The sequence below is a fragment of the Zosterops lateralis genome, assembly GCF_965231275.1.
Source record: "Zosterops lateralis genome assembly, chromosome: 6".
Lineage (NCBI taxonomy): Eukaryota > Metazoa > Chordata > Aves > Passeriformes > Zosteropidae > Zosterops > Zosterops lateralis.
Window position 1 is genome coordinate 30,814,967 of NC_139761.1, and position 18,628 is coordinate 30,833,594.

Sequence of the window (18,628 nt, forward strand, 5' to 3'; positions counted from 1 at the left end):
GTGTGAAACAGAAGGCATTGATACTGTGCCAATCACTGTTCAGCAACAGGTAAAACAATGCTGAGTTTTACTCACAGATGCAACACACAGCATTACAGAGGTTGCTACGAAGAAAGTTAACTCCATCTCAGACAGACACAGTACCCAGCACTATACATGTGAAAAACCTGTGCTTGTTGGAAAAATAGGAATGCACATTCCTACAGATCCACGTATGCATGAATTTGCCTGGAAGCAAAAATGTTACCAGATCTCGCACAACACTAAAGTATTCTGACAAAACAACTAACAGTCTGCCCTGAGATAATAGAATCATCACAATTTAAAGCAAATTCTACTTTCCCGTTACTAGTAATTTCCCCCTTTGTGTAAAAAAGAGGTATCATCAACCTACTAGAGCTGAATATATTCCTTCTCTTCTGTTTTCTTTAAACTGAGATATCAAACTTTACTATACTTAATAGGTAAAATTAAAAGTGTTTCAGGAGCATTGTAAGTGATGAAGTAGAATTACTAAGGAGAATTACCTACTAAATGCAATTAAGCTTTGCTTAGTATAAAAATATCTGCAACATCACACTTAAATTTTAATAGACCTATATAATAATATTAGACACACTTCTATCATATCCTGAGCACTGTCAATTTTCACAGACATTTAAGATATTCATATAGAATCAGTTCAAAACTGTGACCTGGCAACTCATGCACTGATTTTAATAGATCCGCTAAAAGTCAATTGGACCTTTTTGTGTAAAGCTGCTTAAGTGAACCTTGAAAAGCTGAAGCACAATGTTTTTCTCTTTAATGTCAATTTCAGATATGCAATAACATATTTATATTTGTCACATGGATGACTGCAAGCTAACGACTAATAGCTACCAACCAAGAATATACTTACCTCACAAAATAGCATATCTTTACACACAGCATGGAAGAGTTATTCTCTAAAGCATTAAGATAGGTAGAAAAGTGTTAAGGAAAACCACATCCATTCACATATGATGTAAAATGTAACATGCTTGATACTTCCCAACCTGTAAGCACTAAGAATCATCCTGTCGGTGTCAAATATTTTATCACATTAGGGTTTTACATAAGTATATACAAAGTATATCCCAAGGTTGTTACCAGAGTTTATTGCAACTATGACTATTATGAGTAATATTGATGCAGTTGCCAGAGCACTGAGTGGTGTTAACCAGAGAAGGGATTTGGTTTTCTACGTTTCTTTGCAACATGCCTCACAATTTCTCATAAAACTTGTGCACTGACGCATGTCGTTAAAATTTGAAATATTCATACCAAATTTATCAATCAATGCATTTATGAAGGAATCCTTTTCAGTTAATTCACTGCATATTTAAAAAAAAAAAAAAAAGAGTTATTATTTTCTAAGTATAACCAGTCATAGACAAAATGTACCATGCCTCTCCATAGTAACCTCACCTTTCTAGCTACACAACAGTTTTTATTTGACTTGCTCTGGCAACTGAAACAAACAACCATATTTGTAGTCTATTAGCTGTTTAAAACATGTTTTGATATTGTAGCCAATGTCTGTTGAAGTAATGGAAAATCCATTTTGAAAATGTATTATGCATGTCTTGATTCTTCTGAGGGAGATGACAAACATATTTTCAGGTCTAAAAAGCATAATTCAATGAAAATACCTTGTGGATCCACTCACAATCTGATTGCAATTAACTGCAGCCTAAATCTAGCACAGCTGAGGGGACATGCCACGTGCCCTTTAAGCATGCTTACATATAGGCTGACTATAGAACTGGTGAAGCCTGAGTAAGTTCCCAAATATTTTTAAGGGCCCCTCTCTGAATGTCTAAAATTAGATGACTTATGAAGAACTTGTAACCACCTAAAATCACTCTCATAATTTAGGGAATGGGAAATGGTGCAACTGGAACACTTGCAAGGTTTTGCAAAATACAAGAGCCCAGACTACCTGATCCATTCAAAACTGTCTTTAACTTTCAATGTCTTTTACACAGAGTTAAAAACCAAGATTGCAAAATAGGCAAGTCTAAGAAAAGTTTGAATTGCTTTTCTATTTGTAGAAAACGTTCCATCTCAGAAAGAAGATGCAAGCACTGACTTTGCTCCATTTTCCAAGAGCCCATGAGCCTAAGTGAAATGCAGCACTACACCACATATAAGCTGTAGCTTAGCACACTTGATCCAACACCAGCAATTAGAGAAGCAGCAGGACAGAACTGCTACAGACAGTCAATGCTCCAGTAAAGCTCTGTTGTGCTGTTGTGAAGGATGCTACTTGCAAATACCTGGAAGATACAGAGTTTGAGGAAAGAAAGGAATATTAAATTTAATTGTACCAAAATTGGATAGAGATTCTTAGCATGACAGGTCTCCATCCTGTATTGTGCTCATCTAGTTAGGAGTAAACATTTTGTAAAGCTAAGAAGACAGGTAATATAGTCCACAATTAAAAATTCCAAAGAAAGGCCAGCGTTGTGAATGTGATCTAGTAGCTACATTGTGAAAAATCTAATGAGCCAGAAACACACATGTATAAGTCCAGGCACTCAACTCAAAATGGGAACAAATAGAAAGGAAACGTTTGTGAGTTATTTCAGCAATTTTGAGTGTGTGTAAGAGAAAGATTTTTTGTTGAAAATTTTCATATCTCGATGATACAGTTTTGTTCTTTGGTCTTTGACTTAATAGTAGACAGAGAGAGACACAGATCTAAAACTTAGGCTAATGTTCACAGTACCTAATTGAGGTGCCTACATTGATTAACACCTGCTAGATATTCCCTCCACAGCCAACAGAGGGTGATTTATCCTACTTCAAACCTGATTTGGAGTTTCATCTTTTCCTCTGTGTATAACAAGCTAAACCTGACAAACAAAAAATGTCAATTCTAAACTAAACAAAAGCACACCATACAGCCAGAAACTGTCAAGAACAAATATACAATTTAATTAGTGGAATACTAAGATACCCATAGATTAAATATCCTGTACTTACCCATTTCAAACTTGTCAGGCTATCAAGTTACCTTAAAAGCAGGTGGAGATTACAAAGGATATAGATCAACAAGTTTCTGAAGCATGTCTGCAGAGGAGATGAAAAACTGATGCATGGCCAGAATTATTTTTAGCAGCTGGTTGTTTTGACATGCATTTCCTTCTAAATCTAAAAAACAAAAAGGATTATTCATATTAAAATCTTGCTATAGCTTCATAAACAATTTGCAACAGGCTTAATCCTAATTCTAATCAGGTCTGTTCATGTATGTTATTTCAAAGATGGCAGTAACTAACTAATTTAGGGAGTGCATCATTTTTCTGGTGAGAGCCATGTAACAACAACTATATTTCACTACTGTGTTTGGAAGACCCTTAAAAAAAAAAGGGAAAAATAAAAAGGCAAGCAAAAAAGCAACTGTGTCTCAAAAGTAGTCAGAATACTCAGATAATTATACAAAATTATCTAAGCCCAGCAATGCACTTAAATGCTTAGCTTCAGGCATATGAACATAAACTTGGAAACAAATCATTGAACTACAGAGGAAAATAGTTCAGTTACCGATCCGTATCAGTTGGTCATCGGTATGACTACACCCATCAAACAGAACAGCAATATTTTGAAGTGTCTGTGAGCCTTTTTGTACAGATGACACACATAACAGCAACGTGCACACACAGGATAGTATCACAGATGTGCATAGATGCACATGGAATGAGACATAATATATGCTAGAAACCCAGAGGTTAAACTGGGCATACTCCCTGTGGTGGACCTAAATGTACTGGCACATCAACTTGAACTATGCGTTGCAAGGATTTCAGCAGAAGAAGGGCTTTAGAATACACCTGTTTTCTGGGTCTTGTGGGGGTTTTGTGCATATTCCAAAAAGATCAAGGACATGAAATGTAGCAGAACACTCTAAAAAGTTTCCATTTCTGCAACAAACAGTAGTGGAAGTGTGTGTAAATATTAACTGACAATGTACTCCCACAGCCAGTCATGAGAAACCTAAGTAACTTGAACTGGAATTTGACATCTTTTCTAATACAAAAGAAAATTTATCTTTTCAAATAATTTTAAATCGATTAACCTCATAGGAATAACTGTAGTTATCTCTTTAAAAAGCAGTAGCAGGAACAAGATAGAGAAGCAAAGCACAATATGGCAAAATGGAAGAGGGATGTGAAACAGATTTCCAGCATATGAAATGACATCTACTGCTAGGGAAGGCAGGGAGAAGGCACTTTAACTTGCACATCACCAAAATGGAACATTAAACTTAGCCCATTTGCAAAATAAGATAATCCACATTAGTTACTAGGTGAGAATTTCCATGCCCTTCTACAGGAAGACGCCAAATGTATCCACCCTCAGTGATATGGGCCAGGGAAAGTCCGCCTGTCCTACAGCCCCATGAATGAGAGCAGTATAGACCCCAAGTAAGAGGAAGTTCTTAATCTGCCTTTGCTACAAGTTCTCAGTTTTACAGCATGAACCAGGGTTTATGTGTTCCTTGTTCGTGTGCACACATAATTTCATTCCTTACTGAAAGAATCCTTCTGAGATACAAACTGCCTAGGTACTACAGCATGAGCACTGAGGGTAAACCGCCAAGTTATTCATTTAGAGAAGTGGGAAATTTCCAGAGGAAAGCTGAGACATCAAGAATCAATACTTATTCAGGCCTTTAGTACTTGGCATTTTGTACTCTTTGAGTGTCTTCACAAAGAGTAAAATTATTTTAGGCCTTGCACATAGAGGCCTGTATCAGTTTTCATCCTTTGACAAAACTTGGTGTTCTGCCAGAAGCTCCATCCACTAGCTCCTGTTTAATCAGAAAAACAGTTCAATATATGCTTAACTTGAAAGCCAAATGGGTATGTGCACACATACTATTGAGAATAAACATGTTCTAAGTGCTTAATATAGATCATTTCCAGACAACAAAGACAAAAAATAACACTCTCTCTCCCTTAGCGCTTTCATTAAGTGCACTCCAAAATCTTCTGCAATGACATAACACAGGTATCACTTGGCTCCAGGTTCCCATTTGAATTTTTGTTTTCTAGGTCTCTCTTCCATTTAGGTTTTTCACGTCACACAGGTGCAGAGAAAAACAGTATGTTCTGCCTACTATTAGTAATTAGGTCAACACATGTATGGTGTTTTCCTGCATAATAAAAGTGTATTTATGCCTCATCACATGCAGACCTAATTGTCTTGCAAGAGAGATACACTTCATTAAAATGACATGCAATTATTTTGCACACATTAAAGCAATACTAAGTTTGGGGCTACCTGTTCTCTCATCCAACTAAAAGGCTCACCTTCACAAAAAAACCCCAAACCCATTGTATGGGATTTAAAAAACTTAAAAAACAAACACTCTGCAAAAAGAAATCTAAATGTTTCCAGTACAGCTGAGCACTGAACAGCAAGCCTGCATGGCTTGTACCAGCACACGATTTACAATGGTACAGCATCTTTGTGCAAATGGTGGAGCCAGTAAGAGGGCTGTCCTGGCTGTGCTGCAAGCTGCCTCTGAGTGCCTCTGCAGCATTCTCCTGAACCCCCAGCAGTTTGTTTTAAAACTCCTTTTCACTTCCGTTTGTACACCCGCTTCTAACCACACAGCCTACTGAGCAAAACCACCGAGTGAACACTAACTCAAGCGGGATGGGTGTGTTTCAGTTAGTCAATTTACATTAAAGAAAGCTTAAAATCACTGTGTAAGCCTTAGCTTTGTCTCACTACAGCAAAATACAAATAACCAACTGGTTGCATGCTTTTCTCCTGTAAATTCCCTTATTGTACTAAGATTTTTAATAAATATACTCTAAAACAAAAAAGAAAGCAGAAGTTGAATATACTTTTCCAGCATTCTAACTCTATGGGTGACAGCACAACGACAGTTAATGATAAGTATCTTACGACCTATGTAGTAGCACAAAGCCACTAAAAACTCCAATTACAAAAGTTCAATTTCTTATGTGAGACTCAGAACACACGAGGGTAAGAACATTCTAATCTAGGCCCATCAGCCACTCTTTTGCATGATCCAATGAGTCACTCCTCATAATCCGTGATTTAGAAATAGCTTAAGTATCGCTTGTTCCTTGAATGCTTTACAGAAACAAATTACTCAAAAGTCAGTAAGGCTTTAAGAGCAAACTACCTGCTTTTCACCAGGTTCTGATGCCCATGAGCCTGTGGTAAATAACTTAACAGAAAGAATATGTTCAGTAGAGAAGCTCGCTGTACTGAGACACTCCTCCGACGCATGAATGCATAAGGGAGTAGTAAGAATGCCACGGATGTCTTAACCAAACTGAATTTTGCAAGAAAGAAAAGTTAGCTCTTCCAGGTATAAGAGGCCTTTATTTCATAAGCAGGTTCCAACTTTATCACCTAGAGTACAATTTGAAATGAATCAGAAGTGAATCACAGAGCACTGACATCACATGATCAGTGACTAAGCTGCTGAGAACACGAATAACTTCTTGTAAACTCCCTTAAGTCTTCCAGCGGTTATCAAAATGTAGCACCAAAAACAACATAGTGCAAGAAAGTATCAAGCAATTGGCAGAAGTTAAGTGCAGAGCTGAAAGTCGTGGGTTGCTATTCTGATATGTTATATAGAATTCTTCAAGACTTCTGCAGATTTTTTTCTAGTAGTTTAAAGAAGATGGTGTGGGGATGGTGCTATAAATGTCTGCAAAGATCATTAAATCAACATGCGGTCTGAAAACGGAGAGAACTTTTGTTCTTACAGTCTCAAGGTTTCAAAGACCTTGATGAAACATATAGACATGTATAAAATACCCAGATACATGTAGAGAGTACACAGTAGTGTTTAGTGGCTGAAATGAAACAGCCATAAGTCAATCCATCTGCCCCACATGTGAGATGCAGTACTGCAAGATAACTTTCAAATGGCTAGAAGCAACCAAAACTAAATGAAATATTTAATGAGTATTTTACCCTGGAAATTCCCTTTGCAAACAGGAAACAGTTAGTTTCCCTTCAGCTTAAAACTTATGCAACCCATAGTAGCCTTCTCACTCCAGACTTACTACTTCTGTGTTGGAATTTGATACCCTGTAACTAGAGCTAGTCATTTAACTCTCTTCATTAAATTGAATACATTTGGTCAGAATCAGATTCATAAGAAGCCACCACCCTCCTTATCAGTTAAGACACCATTATTGAGGGTCAGCAAGCAGATTTAACTTAATTTAACTTAATTTTTTAATGACAGCTGAACACTCACTTGATGGCAGGTATCAGGGCTAGGAGCCAATATATTCTATTTTACTGCTCCAATATAGAAACAACGTTCCCAAAATCATGCTTCAGAATCAGCTTAATTTTTTCTTAAAATTCTACAGTGATGAGGACTTCACAGCTTTAGTAGGTGACTTATTCCAGTGCTTGAGTTTCTCTATCATTTAAGAGTTCTCCTTTCTGTCTAATCAAATATTTCAGGCAACCTGGGCTGCTTAAGCCCAGACTCCAGCAGACAAAAAAATTTCTTTACCTTAGCAATATATTTTCTCTGTTTAAGGGTTGCATCCCTCATCTATTTTCTGAGCTAAGAAACATCAAATCTGTCATTTTTTTATTCCTCAGGGGCAAGGTTTTCTAGCTCTCCGGTCAACTTTGATGTCATCTTCTGAACCCTTTGTAGCTCACACCATTATGAAGAAAACATGATTATGGTACTACAGAGGAGAGTTTAGCACCAGAGAGTTAGAATATTATTCTATTATCCTTTACAGAATACCTTTATATACACCTACATTTTAATGTAAGTAAATGTGTATGTATAATGTATATACAGAAAATATGAAAGAACACACATGCCTTTATGCACACACTTAGAGCCTCTGCAGTGATACAATATCATTAATTGTAATTAGTGCCATTTTCAGTTTTGAAGTCCCTCTTCACAATGAGATCCTTTTCTGCAAAAATGCTGTATATGAAGGATTTTACCATACTGTTTTTACAACTGATTACTCAAGTAGAACTTTGTACTCAACCTTAGTGAATTTTTCCTTATTTCAAATCATTATCTTAAGTACTTAATATCTTTCAGAAATAATATAACTTAATAAGAATGTCCTTACAAAGGTGACACAGTAATTAGGTAATAGAACACCTTTTTTTTTAGTTTTAGTTGCAGCAGAAAGCAGGTGGAATATTGAGCTCTCCAACTGACATTTAATTCTGTACATGATGATGGTATTCCCCCTCGTGCCACAAGAGTGACATGATGTTTAGCAGACAGTGCCAAAAAACTAAGGGAATTGCACTAAAGTTTTGGTTTCGTTTGTTTGTGATTGGCTTACTGTCCAGACATGCTTGCAGCTATTAAGTTTTTACATAAATTTATTTACACAAGTAATTGGTTTTAGGAAGAAAAACTCCAAAACTCAACTTAGAAGAAATCAGTATTTTCCTGAAAGAATGCACTACTTTGTGGTCAATCCTGCACCAACAGCTCTCTAAATAGGCCAAGTAAACACACATGTTAGAAGAAACTCCATAAACCTGGTGTTCCTTCAAGTCTACTGCCTTTAAACTCCCTACAGAACAGAGGGGGGAACCCACTCCTGTTCTTTCAAATACTCATAAACGATGCAGATACATCCAAGACAAAAATAAGGATAATATGCATCCAAAAAGAGTGGTAACACTCTTTTGTGTGAGGGTAGGGAACATGAGGGGAGAAATCTCCAGGGAAAATCATTACCCTCTCTCAGAAACAGCTTTTGGAAAGCTACATCTTGCAGAAAGAACACTAGGTGGGTAATTTGAAATGAAAACAAGGAGATAAAAGCTCTTGTCAAAGGCAAATGGGATGATTTTCAGAAATTAAAATGTACTTTGAGAGAAACCAAATGCAATGTGGGTGGAAAGCATTCCATTAGCCTTGGAAATTCAGATGAGGTACACAGAAGAAGATAAAAAGTTTGCACACACAGACACATACCACACATCATTCTACAGCATATTTAAAATATAGATTTTAGCAAATTTAGATGCAAACTTTTAAACCAAATAGTCTTTTTCTCCAAAGCCTACAAAACATAATTCAAGCATTCAAGACTTTTTCCAAAGCTTTAAGTCATGATACTGGAGCCATGAGAATTTTTTGAGCTGCAGGCAACTCTTAAATAATTCAAGTGTAATGCTTGGCAACACAGCTGTGCTAGCACAGACAGTGATGGATAGGAAAAAACAGACTCCCAGAACAGAACCAGAAACTTCTGAGGCCAGTGTCCCTGTCTGACCACTGAACCCAGATGTGTGCTTAACCCCTTACATTGCAGTGTTTTACAACAAGCTTCCCTCCAACTGCATGATTGATCCTGGGGCAGCCAGGCATCACATCCAAGGAAGCGTAAAGCTTTCCCATCCAAAGGTTCAAACTGCAACAGACGAGCACACACCAAGCTGCTCGCCTCTCGAGGGCTTGGAGAAGTTGCAGATCTCTTGGGTTCCACTTCCTGACCTCAATTTTCATTATTGCTGTATGCTCCAGCTCTAATACCACTCTAATATTCCTCACTTATCGTTTCACTCACCTACCTAAGCCTCCTAGTCTTGGTTTTAACTTTAGGCATACTTCTGGAACCGGTGTTTACAGACCATGGCAAAGTGACTTCTAACCCAGCAGCTAAGGGGGTGCCTTCTCACACTGTCCCACCAGCGAGGAGGCTTGAGGGCACAGCCAGAAGTGCTGACCCCAGCTGACCAATGGGATATTTCATGTCATATCACGTAATGCTCAGCATTTCAAAACAGGCTGCAAGTTTGTCAGGGCTGCTGTTGCTTGGGAACTATCTGGGTATCAGCTGGCTGGTAAGTAATATTATCTGTCCTGGCATGGAAATGGCATGAAAATACTAAGTTTTTACTCTAAAACATCACTAAATTTCTCTAAATATAAGAAAAATAATGTTTTGCATTGCTAAATAAAAGTTATAGGGATTTTTTTTCTGAAGTTATATTAAGAGGCATGAAGGTAGAATTTGCAGTCATATCCCTGTAGTAAATATAAGTAAATAAGAGACTGCTTTATAAAGAAAAAAGTCTAAGTTCTCTTAATTTGGTTTTATTGCTTACTTCTTGGCTTTGGAAAATTATATGGAAAAAAGTAAAGTCAAATTTGCTAAACAGAACTATATAATATACATAAAAAATATCTGAAGTTTCTTTTCTTTGGGAATTTTTTTTTCCACAGACATCAGGTTAAAAAAGAAATCACTTTCATTTTGGTACAACCACAATTAACTTTAATAGTTAGCTAAACAGCACTTAGAATTCTCCAGAGCAGTAACTACTTTGCTGTTCCCACTATGTCATGCTTTCTACAGAGCAATAATGACTCCTCTGTTCCCACAATGTCATTAATTGAACATTAACATAGTTTCTGTTGCCAAGCAATACTAAGGTTTCTGCACTGTATTTGACCAAATAGCACTCAGATTACTTAACACACAATGATCAACAGCATTTTCACAAAGAACAGCATCATGAATAAAAATTAACTTCTTAAGGAGGGAGGGACTGGAGACCTCAACATTCAGCCCAGGCTTCAAGAGCAAGGGAGAGAACGCTGCAAGTTTGTGCAGCATGAGAAAAAAACAAATTATTTTTCAGGCAAAGGCAAACCTGAGAGGAAAAAAACAAATGGCCATAGTTGCATTCTGCAGGTGTGCATATGCCTTGAAAGAATTTATTGCCATTGAATCAGAATTCTATACTAGAATTTGTTATATAGTAAATTTGATAAAAGGATAAACTCAGTAATTGAACTGTGATGGTTTTAGTAGTTAATTGTATGTTTGAACAAGATTGGAAGAACATATTTATGTTAGAAGTAGAGTGGGTTTTTCCAGATAACTGATATGGGAAAAACTGGATAGTTTTCATTTTTTCTGTATTTTAGAGGAGAAAATGCCTACATCTCTAAAGAGTGAACTCTAACTTTCCAGTTTTGTTGTTTGTAAGTTGGATGCAATATGTAGCTGACTCTCAAAGAATTCCTAAGTCTCAGTATTTTTTTGCATGATATTGATATGAGCAATATAAAAATATTATCAGTTCACATAACTACACAATTCAATAATGTAATTATTTTTTATTCCAGAAAATGTGAACTATTAACTTGTACTGTGTTAGGTAGATTACACCTAAGAGGGCACCAGTACCAGCATCTCTGTGAGATTTTTGATTTCTATCAAAACAATTCTGTGATATCTTTCACCCAGATTAGTCTGGATGTAGTTTCCAGCATTTCTGAAGTTTGTTTACAAACATGTCACTTTATCACAAATTGAGGCAAAAAAGCTATTTTAGCACAGATCAAACACTGCAGAACATCATCACAACCTACTCCTAGACCTAGCTGCCTATGACTATTATGACCATTAGAAGTTGCAAATTGCATTAGTTTCAGATAATTCTATTAAGAGCATTGGTAATCTTTGAAGTTGTAATTTTCCACTTCCTTTAAGTCCTCCATGTGTTAAAATTGACATATATGTATAAACAAGCAGCTCCACTGCAAACAGTTTATTGTGAATGAGATTTCACATGGAATTAAGCTACATATCTTAGAAATATTTTTGTTGCTTTCCTAAAGCCCTTTACTTACATCTCTTTAAAGAAACCAAACACAGGGACACTGTACTGTGATGTGCATTTGAAGATGATACTTCTTGATTTCTTTTTAACTCAAGTGTCTGAATTGTAGGATAAGCATAGGTCATCCATATTCTACAGTAAACATACTTCCAGCACTCAAATATAAGAGGCAAAGAGTAAGATCTTGTACTCAGAGGTTAAGGACAAAATCATCTTCATAACAATAACATCTTGAGCTCTCATGGAATTTTCAGCTTTTAAATTATCCTCAGATTTTTTTAGAAAGACGTAAGTGTTTGAATAAATGATGGCTTTCAAGTGCACTTTTGGAATTGTTTCTTAGGTAATTCCAGGTAACATTTCAGGACTTTGCTACAGACAAAACAAGGAGATATCAAATTGGCACTATGTTGAAGACAAAAGTTGTCCTGATTGCAACAGTCTTTAAACATTTATAAAAACAATTTAAACAAACACTTTGCATGGGCAAGGAAAAGACCCTCTGACCCTACATGGTTTATAAGCTTGAATGCATGTTAAAATAGCTTATTGGATCTTTGAAAAATGTGTTTATTTAAAAAAACAAGCACCCTTAAACTTCACTCTAGATTAAAAAAGGTAGATTTATAAGATAAAAATAGACACAGTCGAAGGAAAGAAACAGGGACCTCTTACCATGCACTAACATTTTGTGAAGTTACCAAAAAAAAAAAAAAAAAAGGAAAATTTTCTAGATTAGAAATTGACTTCACAACTATACTGAGAACATATTCAGAACTTCAAATTCCCAGCAGCATGAGGATACCCCATGGTGATAAATGTCATGAACATTTAGCAGATATAAAGTTAACAAATTAGATATCCAGTGAAGTGAACACTGCTAATACATATTTCCTCTCTGATCTGAGAGAGGAAACATTTTCTGAACTAAATATATGCTATGCATTTATGTAGTCTCACAAAGATTATTATAAGAACTAGACAAAAAAGGATGCCTGTGCTACTAAGTGTATGCCTCCTGTGTTCTACTGACCTGCCAGCAAACTAGACTCTACTGTGCTGGTTTCAACAACAAAGCTGATAGATTAGGTGCCTTTACAACTAGCAACAAAAGAGCCACGAGCCATATTGACTTTCAGAGAACTGTCTGCCAGTCAAAAGTACATTTTTTGCAGGCATTTTATGTTCTACATAATGGAAAAAAATGGAGGGGATTAAAGTCACTGTTCTATGTAAAATTCCACTGTAGAATCACAGTCACAAATGAAGATTTCCTCCAGAATAAATTATCTCCCTCCTGAAGCTGTCATATTCCAGGCCAAGATCTATTAACTACTTCTTTGCTTCCCTGAACTTACAACTTAAGCCATTTTGTTGCCAATCGAAAATCTACTTTTAATTACCTCTTTCTGAACTTTTTGTTCAGGATTAATATCTGAGGTAGAGGTTGCACTGAATCTAAACTTTCTGCAGCTACTGTCTTTTCTAATTTTTTAAATGATTTTGCCCTACCTCCTGCTCTTCCTCTCTATGCATTCTCCTCTCTTCTTTCTTTCTCTTTTCCTCCCCTTCTTTTCCAAGGCAATTGCATAGGATGTTTGTGCTCTACAATTCTTCTCATTAATCCAGATCATAGCAGTAACACCATCCTGTAGCTACTTACAGTGTTGGGAGGTCTCCTAAGACATGTTTCGGAACATGTTTTAAATCACTGACCTGTACAACCAAATCTCTTCTCTTAAAACTGGTGAGAGTGGTTTCAAGTCTCTACAGATCTTCTCCTAAGAAAGGACCAATATTCCTTTCTAAGACACTTCCTACCTTCAATCTCTCACCATGCTATTTTTGTCCCCACTCTTGCCTTCACTTACATCCTTGCTTTTTTGTTGCCTTCACTTTTGCCAACTCATTTGCAGGATGATTCATCTTCGTCATCCTGATTCAAACTTCCATGGGACTTGAAGAAACCTCTACTTTTAGCATCTCCTCATCATGCCGATGAATAAACACTGGTATGATGCTGCTCTTTCAGATGTAGTGACCACCTACATGACTTCAAACCACCTCTTAAGACCCTCACTGTTTCTGTCACGAAGGCACATGCCTGTCCTTCATCAGTACAAGCTAAAGAAGACCAAGTTTAAGAGGTGAAAGAGCACACACACTAATCACCCCAAAACAGGAATTAAGTTAACTGCACTGACTAAAATTTTGGATTAACTTGGCTCTCTGGACAGTCTTTCTACAAAACATCTTGGAATCCATTTACAATACTGCAGCAAAGTTTAGTCGTCTCACTTTTAATTCCAACTTAGCATATCCCCCTCCTCCTTTCTTCTCCTAATCCATGTTGTAAGATAAACTACTTATCCTTGTGCTCTTCGCAGCTGTAAGTGTGTATTGATTCTCAATACCTTCATGGTTAGACCTTCTTGTGATATTCTCTGCATATACAGCAAAAGGCTGCCAACTTCTCCTTACAAACCATTGTTGACAGCAGCCTCTCTTCCACACTGTTTGCTTTTTCCAAACTTGTATAATTGAGTCATAGACTCAGCTGCATCCATTACAGAGGAATTGTATTTGTACAGATAACATCAGCAAGTGCAGTATAATGCTAACAAGATGCAGTATGTAGTCTGAAACATGACACATCACCATCTCTATCTACTGCCTCTTATTCTCCTTAATAGACAGCAAATGAATCAATGACTCTTTCCAGAAAGTAAACTTCAAATGTACAATGTCTTGGGGGAGGGGGGCGGTGTCTGACTTCATAGAATAATATACAAAACATTACAGATCAGTGTATCCAAGACTGAAGACATAATCTCAGCCTAAACAGAACTATTAGCATAGAGGTTAGAAGATTTCAGCACTATACATGAGAAGAAACTTGCTCAATCATTCAGATTTCTTGTAATCATTCTGCAACTATGCTTTTTTCCCACCATTTTTCTCCCTGCTCCCAACCCTCTTCAAAATCTCAGATTAAAGTTTTTTTCATCTCTTCTTTTATTGGCATAATAATGTGAATTAATTTTGCGGTGGTTTTGGTGATACCTACAACAGCCTTCTTTAATGAACTTTATTATGCAGGTTATCTAGTGTTGTAACAGTTGTATTTTTATTTAAATATCTTAATGGGAAGTTCCAACATAGCATAAGAACATGCATAATTTCACAGAAGATGTATAAATACAGACACTACTATGAATTGTCCAATTAAGGGTCTAAACCTCTGCAGCACACAACATGATTTTAGCAGTTCTTAGTGAGTTATAATGATGTTTGCTGATGCACTACAATTCACCTTGCTCTACTTATGTACAGCTTGCCAAGGGTGAAGAAAACCCTACCTAGTGGACTATAGTAAATTTTCTAGCTGAAGTGTGAAACCCTCAAGAAAGACAAGAAAGCTACATGCACGTGTAGCTGAACTGCACAGGTACACTTGCTTTTCTTAGCCACCTTAGTCCTTTTAATATAGTGATGCTCAGAAATCTCAGAACACCTAAGCATGTCTATATTGCTATACAGAATATTAGCCAAAAATAACCTCCTACTCAGGGTTCCACCTGCACAGCTTTAAATCAATCACTTTAATAACTATACTAGACTTGTATAATGTTATATTTATATTATTGTTTTTTTCATTAAAATGTGGAGACATTAATATTGGTCATGTAGTCACAATATTACAACTACCTGAAGGTCTTATATTTTAGATATCATATACCTCTCCTATTGAACTGAAACTTATAAAAATATCAATCAACATTTGTTGAGGAATTAGGGCTTTATAGCAGTTCAGTGTCTCATAATAATGAATTGGGAAAGAAAAGAAGCAAAAAAGAAACAAGACATTACTGACAATTACATGTTTCACCAGCTTTTCTCAGACATGCATTCCACTGTAAAATTCGATTAGAAGGCTTGAAAGTTAAAAAAAAAATCGTTTTAAACAATGTGAAAGATTAGTCATTGTTTACACAGTATTTATGCTCTGTACCAGTAGATCAGCACGATGTGTTACTATTTAACTATATAGATAATTATTTTAGAGCTGAGTGGGTGTTCGAGTACATTTATCTTTTAAGGACTACATCTGGAACTTTGCCACATATACTTTGGGAGTAGCTCAGAGCACTGAAAGACTCAGCCTTAACCAACAGATGTGCTACTTAAAAGCAAATTATTCAGAGTCACTTTAAGTGATTTCAGTAATAACATATTTTAATAACATTGAATATAAACACATTTATTAATGAAAAAGTTGGAAAAGGAAACTAGGGATACACGACTTAGGCAATGGTTACACTTATCCATATTTCAATTCTTACTGTAAAAGGACAAATGCATAACCGATCAGTTTAAAAAATCCAGTTGTGATTTCTGTTTGGAATCTTTCTCTTTTATAAAGAAACAACTTTAAATCTATACTGATAATGCAAAATCAATCCAGTGTTATCTCACCTAGCTTAAAAATTGTCCTTGTTGTTTAAAAATGTTTAATATGAACATGATGCTTACACGCATTACGAGAATGTTACTGCAATATGCGAAAATATCATGATTACTTGCTAAAGTTTACAAAATTGGTACTTGAAGGAACAACAAAACTACTCTTAGAAGTGTAGATGACTGGAATTTGTCAGGTTCCCTCAAGAAGAAGCAGTAGTTAACGCTGATCTCCCAGCATATATTACACACTTCTGCAAAAACACATCCACTGACCAAAAATGCAATCACCTGTAGCCCATACAATTCTCAGTTAACACCTTTCTACTCCACCAATAAATCAATTTATTCCCTACTAAGGGATTTAAACAAAGCCAGGACAGAAACAAATTAATATGACTAAAAACCTCCAGACACTCACCAAAAGAGTGAATGCAGGTTTCAAGAAGGTCCTCCAGAGTGGCTCCTTTGGCCAGGTGCCCCAACGGCACCATCATGACCTGAGTGTGGTTGGAGAGGCTGGGACAGTGGCTGCTCTGCTGCAGCTCCAGGGCTGATTCAGGGGCAGTGTTGCATGCTTGGGCAGGCTGCCTAGAAGAAAGCACAACAGTGAAGTAAATACAAGAAGATAGAGTGGCAAATATTACACTGCATGGGAAAGGAGGAGAGATTTAAAGGACAATTAACTCCTTCTAGTTAGGGTGCTGAAAGACATAACCCTCCCACTTAATATGTACACCAAAGGGACTGCTCAGTAAGTGACTTTTTTTCTGCTAAACATCAGTTGCAGACCACATGGTTATAGAGCTCTCTGAATGGTCTGTCAGGATTAGCAGAAGTCTTGCTGGAGAGTATGCAGTAACCTACCACCAGATGTTTCTGTGTCCACCAAAAGTAAAGGAGAAAAAAAACCCCAAACTATTACACACATTGGAAAACACCAGACTAGCTTTATTAATTTAATTTGAAAAGTCACTGTTAAGTAAACAAAATAGAGGAGTATTTCACAATCAAAACAAATATATTAGTTTGCATCTATTCTATACTGTTATCTATTATCTCCTATTAAGCCGTTTCAAAATAGTACACATGAACAAATAAATGTATTTAATAGCAATTGTAAATGAGACCAAAATAAAGCACATATCCAATTTCAGTCTCGTGTTTTGACCATATAATACCTTCTACTTCAATAATGAGTATGTTTATGGATTAAAGGCTATTCATTGCTTGCATACAAATTCATATTTCTGTATGAAATAGTAAATTGGAACAATATTGTATTGATGAAAAGTGATGAAATGTATTTGCCTGCAAATACCAGGAACCACCGCACAGTCTGACTGAGAGTATAACCATACAGGTCACAAAAGAACAACAAGCACTGCTGCTTCAATAAAACTTGGGTTGATTTCAGGGACTCCTGAAATTTCAGGGATTCTTTGGGTTTATTTCAGACACTCCACAGCCTTCCTAAACAAGTGACTCCAGCATCTTTAAGCTACTACCTGAAGCTTTCACACAGCTTTTCTTGGAACACTATGCAAGACCCTGTTATAACCGGCTGACAGTGCCAGGAAGCAAAGGCATAGAAATTCCCCCAGTGTGTGTATTACACACGGATAGCAGAGGTAAATTCACAGACCTCCTGCACGAAGTTAAAAATGTGCATCCCTTATGAAGACAGACAGGACCATACCTAAGCCTGTGAAAGTCCAGCCTTGTCCTTACCTTTCCATTTTTCTTGACTGCTGGGAAAGCCACGAAACTGACCCCGGTGTCATTTACACCCCAACACTGATCCCAGGCCTCCACAGTTTCAAATTCAGGAGAACACACGCCTGACCCTTGAGAGGCAGCGATCATCCCTGGGCTCCTCTGCAGGCAGGCTGACAGTAGCTGACATGCAAACGTCCTCTTCCCTTCCCCCTTTCTCTCAATTTCCCTCTTAGCTTTGTGATCTGACTTCCTGTTCTCATATAGAAAGAGCAAGGGCCTGATCGGCTTTCAGTGTTTTCTTTTTACAAGGTTAAGCCCCTCTCCTAGCTTTATTCCTCCTCTTTCAACACAGGGCGGAGGATCCCAGCGAACAGTACCAAAGTAGGAGTTAAGGCAGAAGATATTTCAGGCTTTGGCAACACCGGAGGGAAAACCTGAAGTTTCCACACCTTAAAAAAGTTTACAGTAATGCTGTGGCCGACTTGGACAGGCAGAGCTCAGCCGGTGACACCTGTTTTTTCCTTAGAACAGATCCTCTCGCAGCAGGCACCGACACGCGAAGGGATGACCGCGGGACCGGGGGGCAGAGGGGGGATGCCCGCCCCGCATTTCCACTGCACGCCCGTGGCGGTGGGGCGGACACCCCAGACATCCCAGCCAGTGCCGTCCCCTGCCGGGCTGGCCCGGGCCAGGTGCCGCTTCCCGGCCGGCGGTGACAGCGGCGTTCCGGCCCCTCGCCCGGTGTTCGCGGCCCCCAGCCCGGCGGTCCCGGGGTGACCGA

At 37.4% G+C, this 18,628-nt stretch overlaps 1 protein-coding gene across 1 annotated transcript in view; it reads right to left on the reverse strand.

Annotated features, from left to right (window-relative positions):
- RASGRP1 (RAS guanyl releasing protein 1) overlaps window positions 1-18,085 on the reverse strand; it is a 35,226-nt gene extending 17,141 nt beyond the window's left edge. The window contains exons 1-4 of the mRNA XM_083863696.1: window positions 17,860-18,085; window positions 16,550-16,715; window positions 3,072-3,177; window positions 902-964 (exon numbers count right to left, since the gene is read on the reverse strand). Of these exons, the coding sequence (XP_083719822.1) occupies window positions 902-964; window positions 3,072-3,177; window positions 16,550-16,715; window positions 17,860-17,994 (470 nt within the window). The 5' untranslated portion in view covers window positions 17,995-18,085. The remainder of the gene's footprint in view (window positions 1-901; window positions 965-3,071; window positions 3,178-16,549; window positions 16,716-17,859) is intronic.
- Window positions 18,086-18,628: the final 543 nt, after the last annotated feature.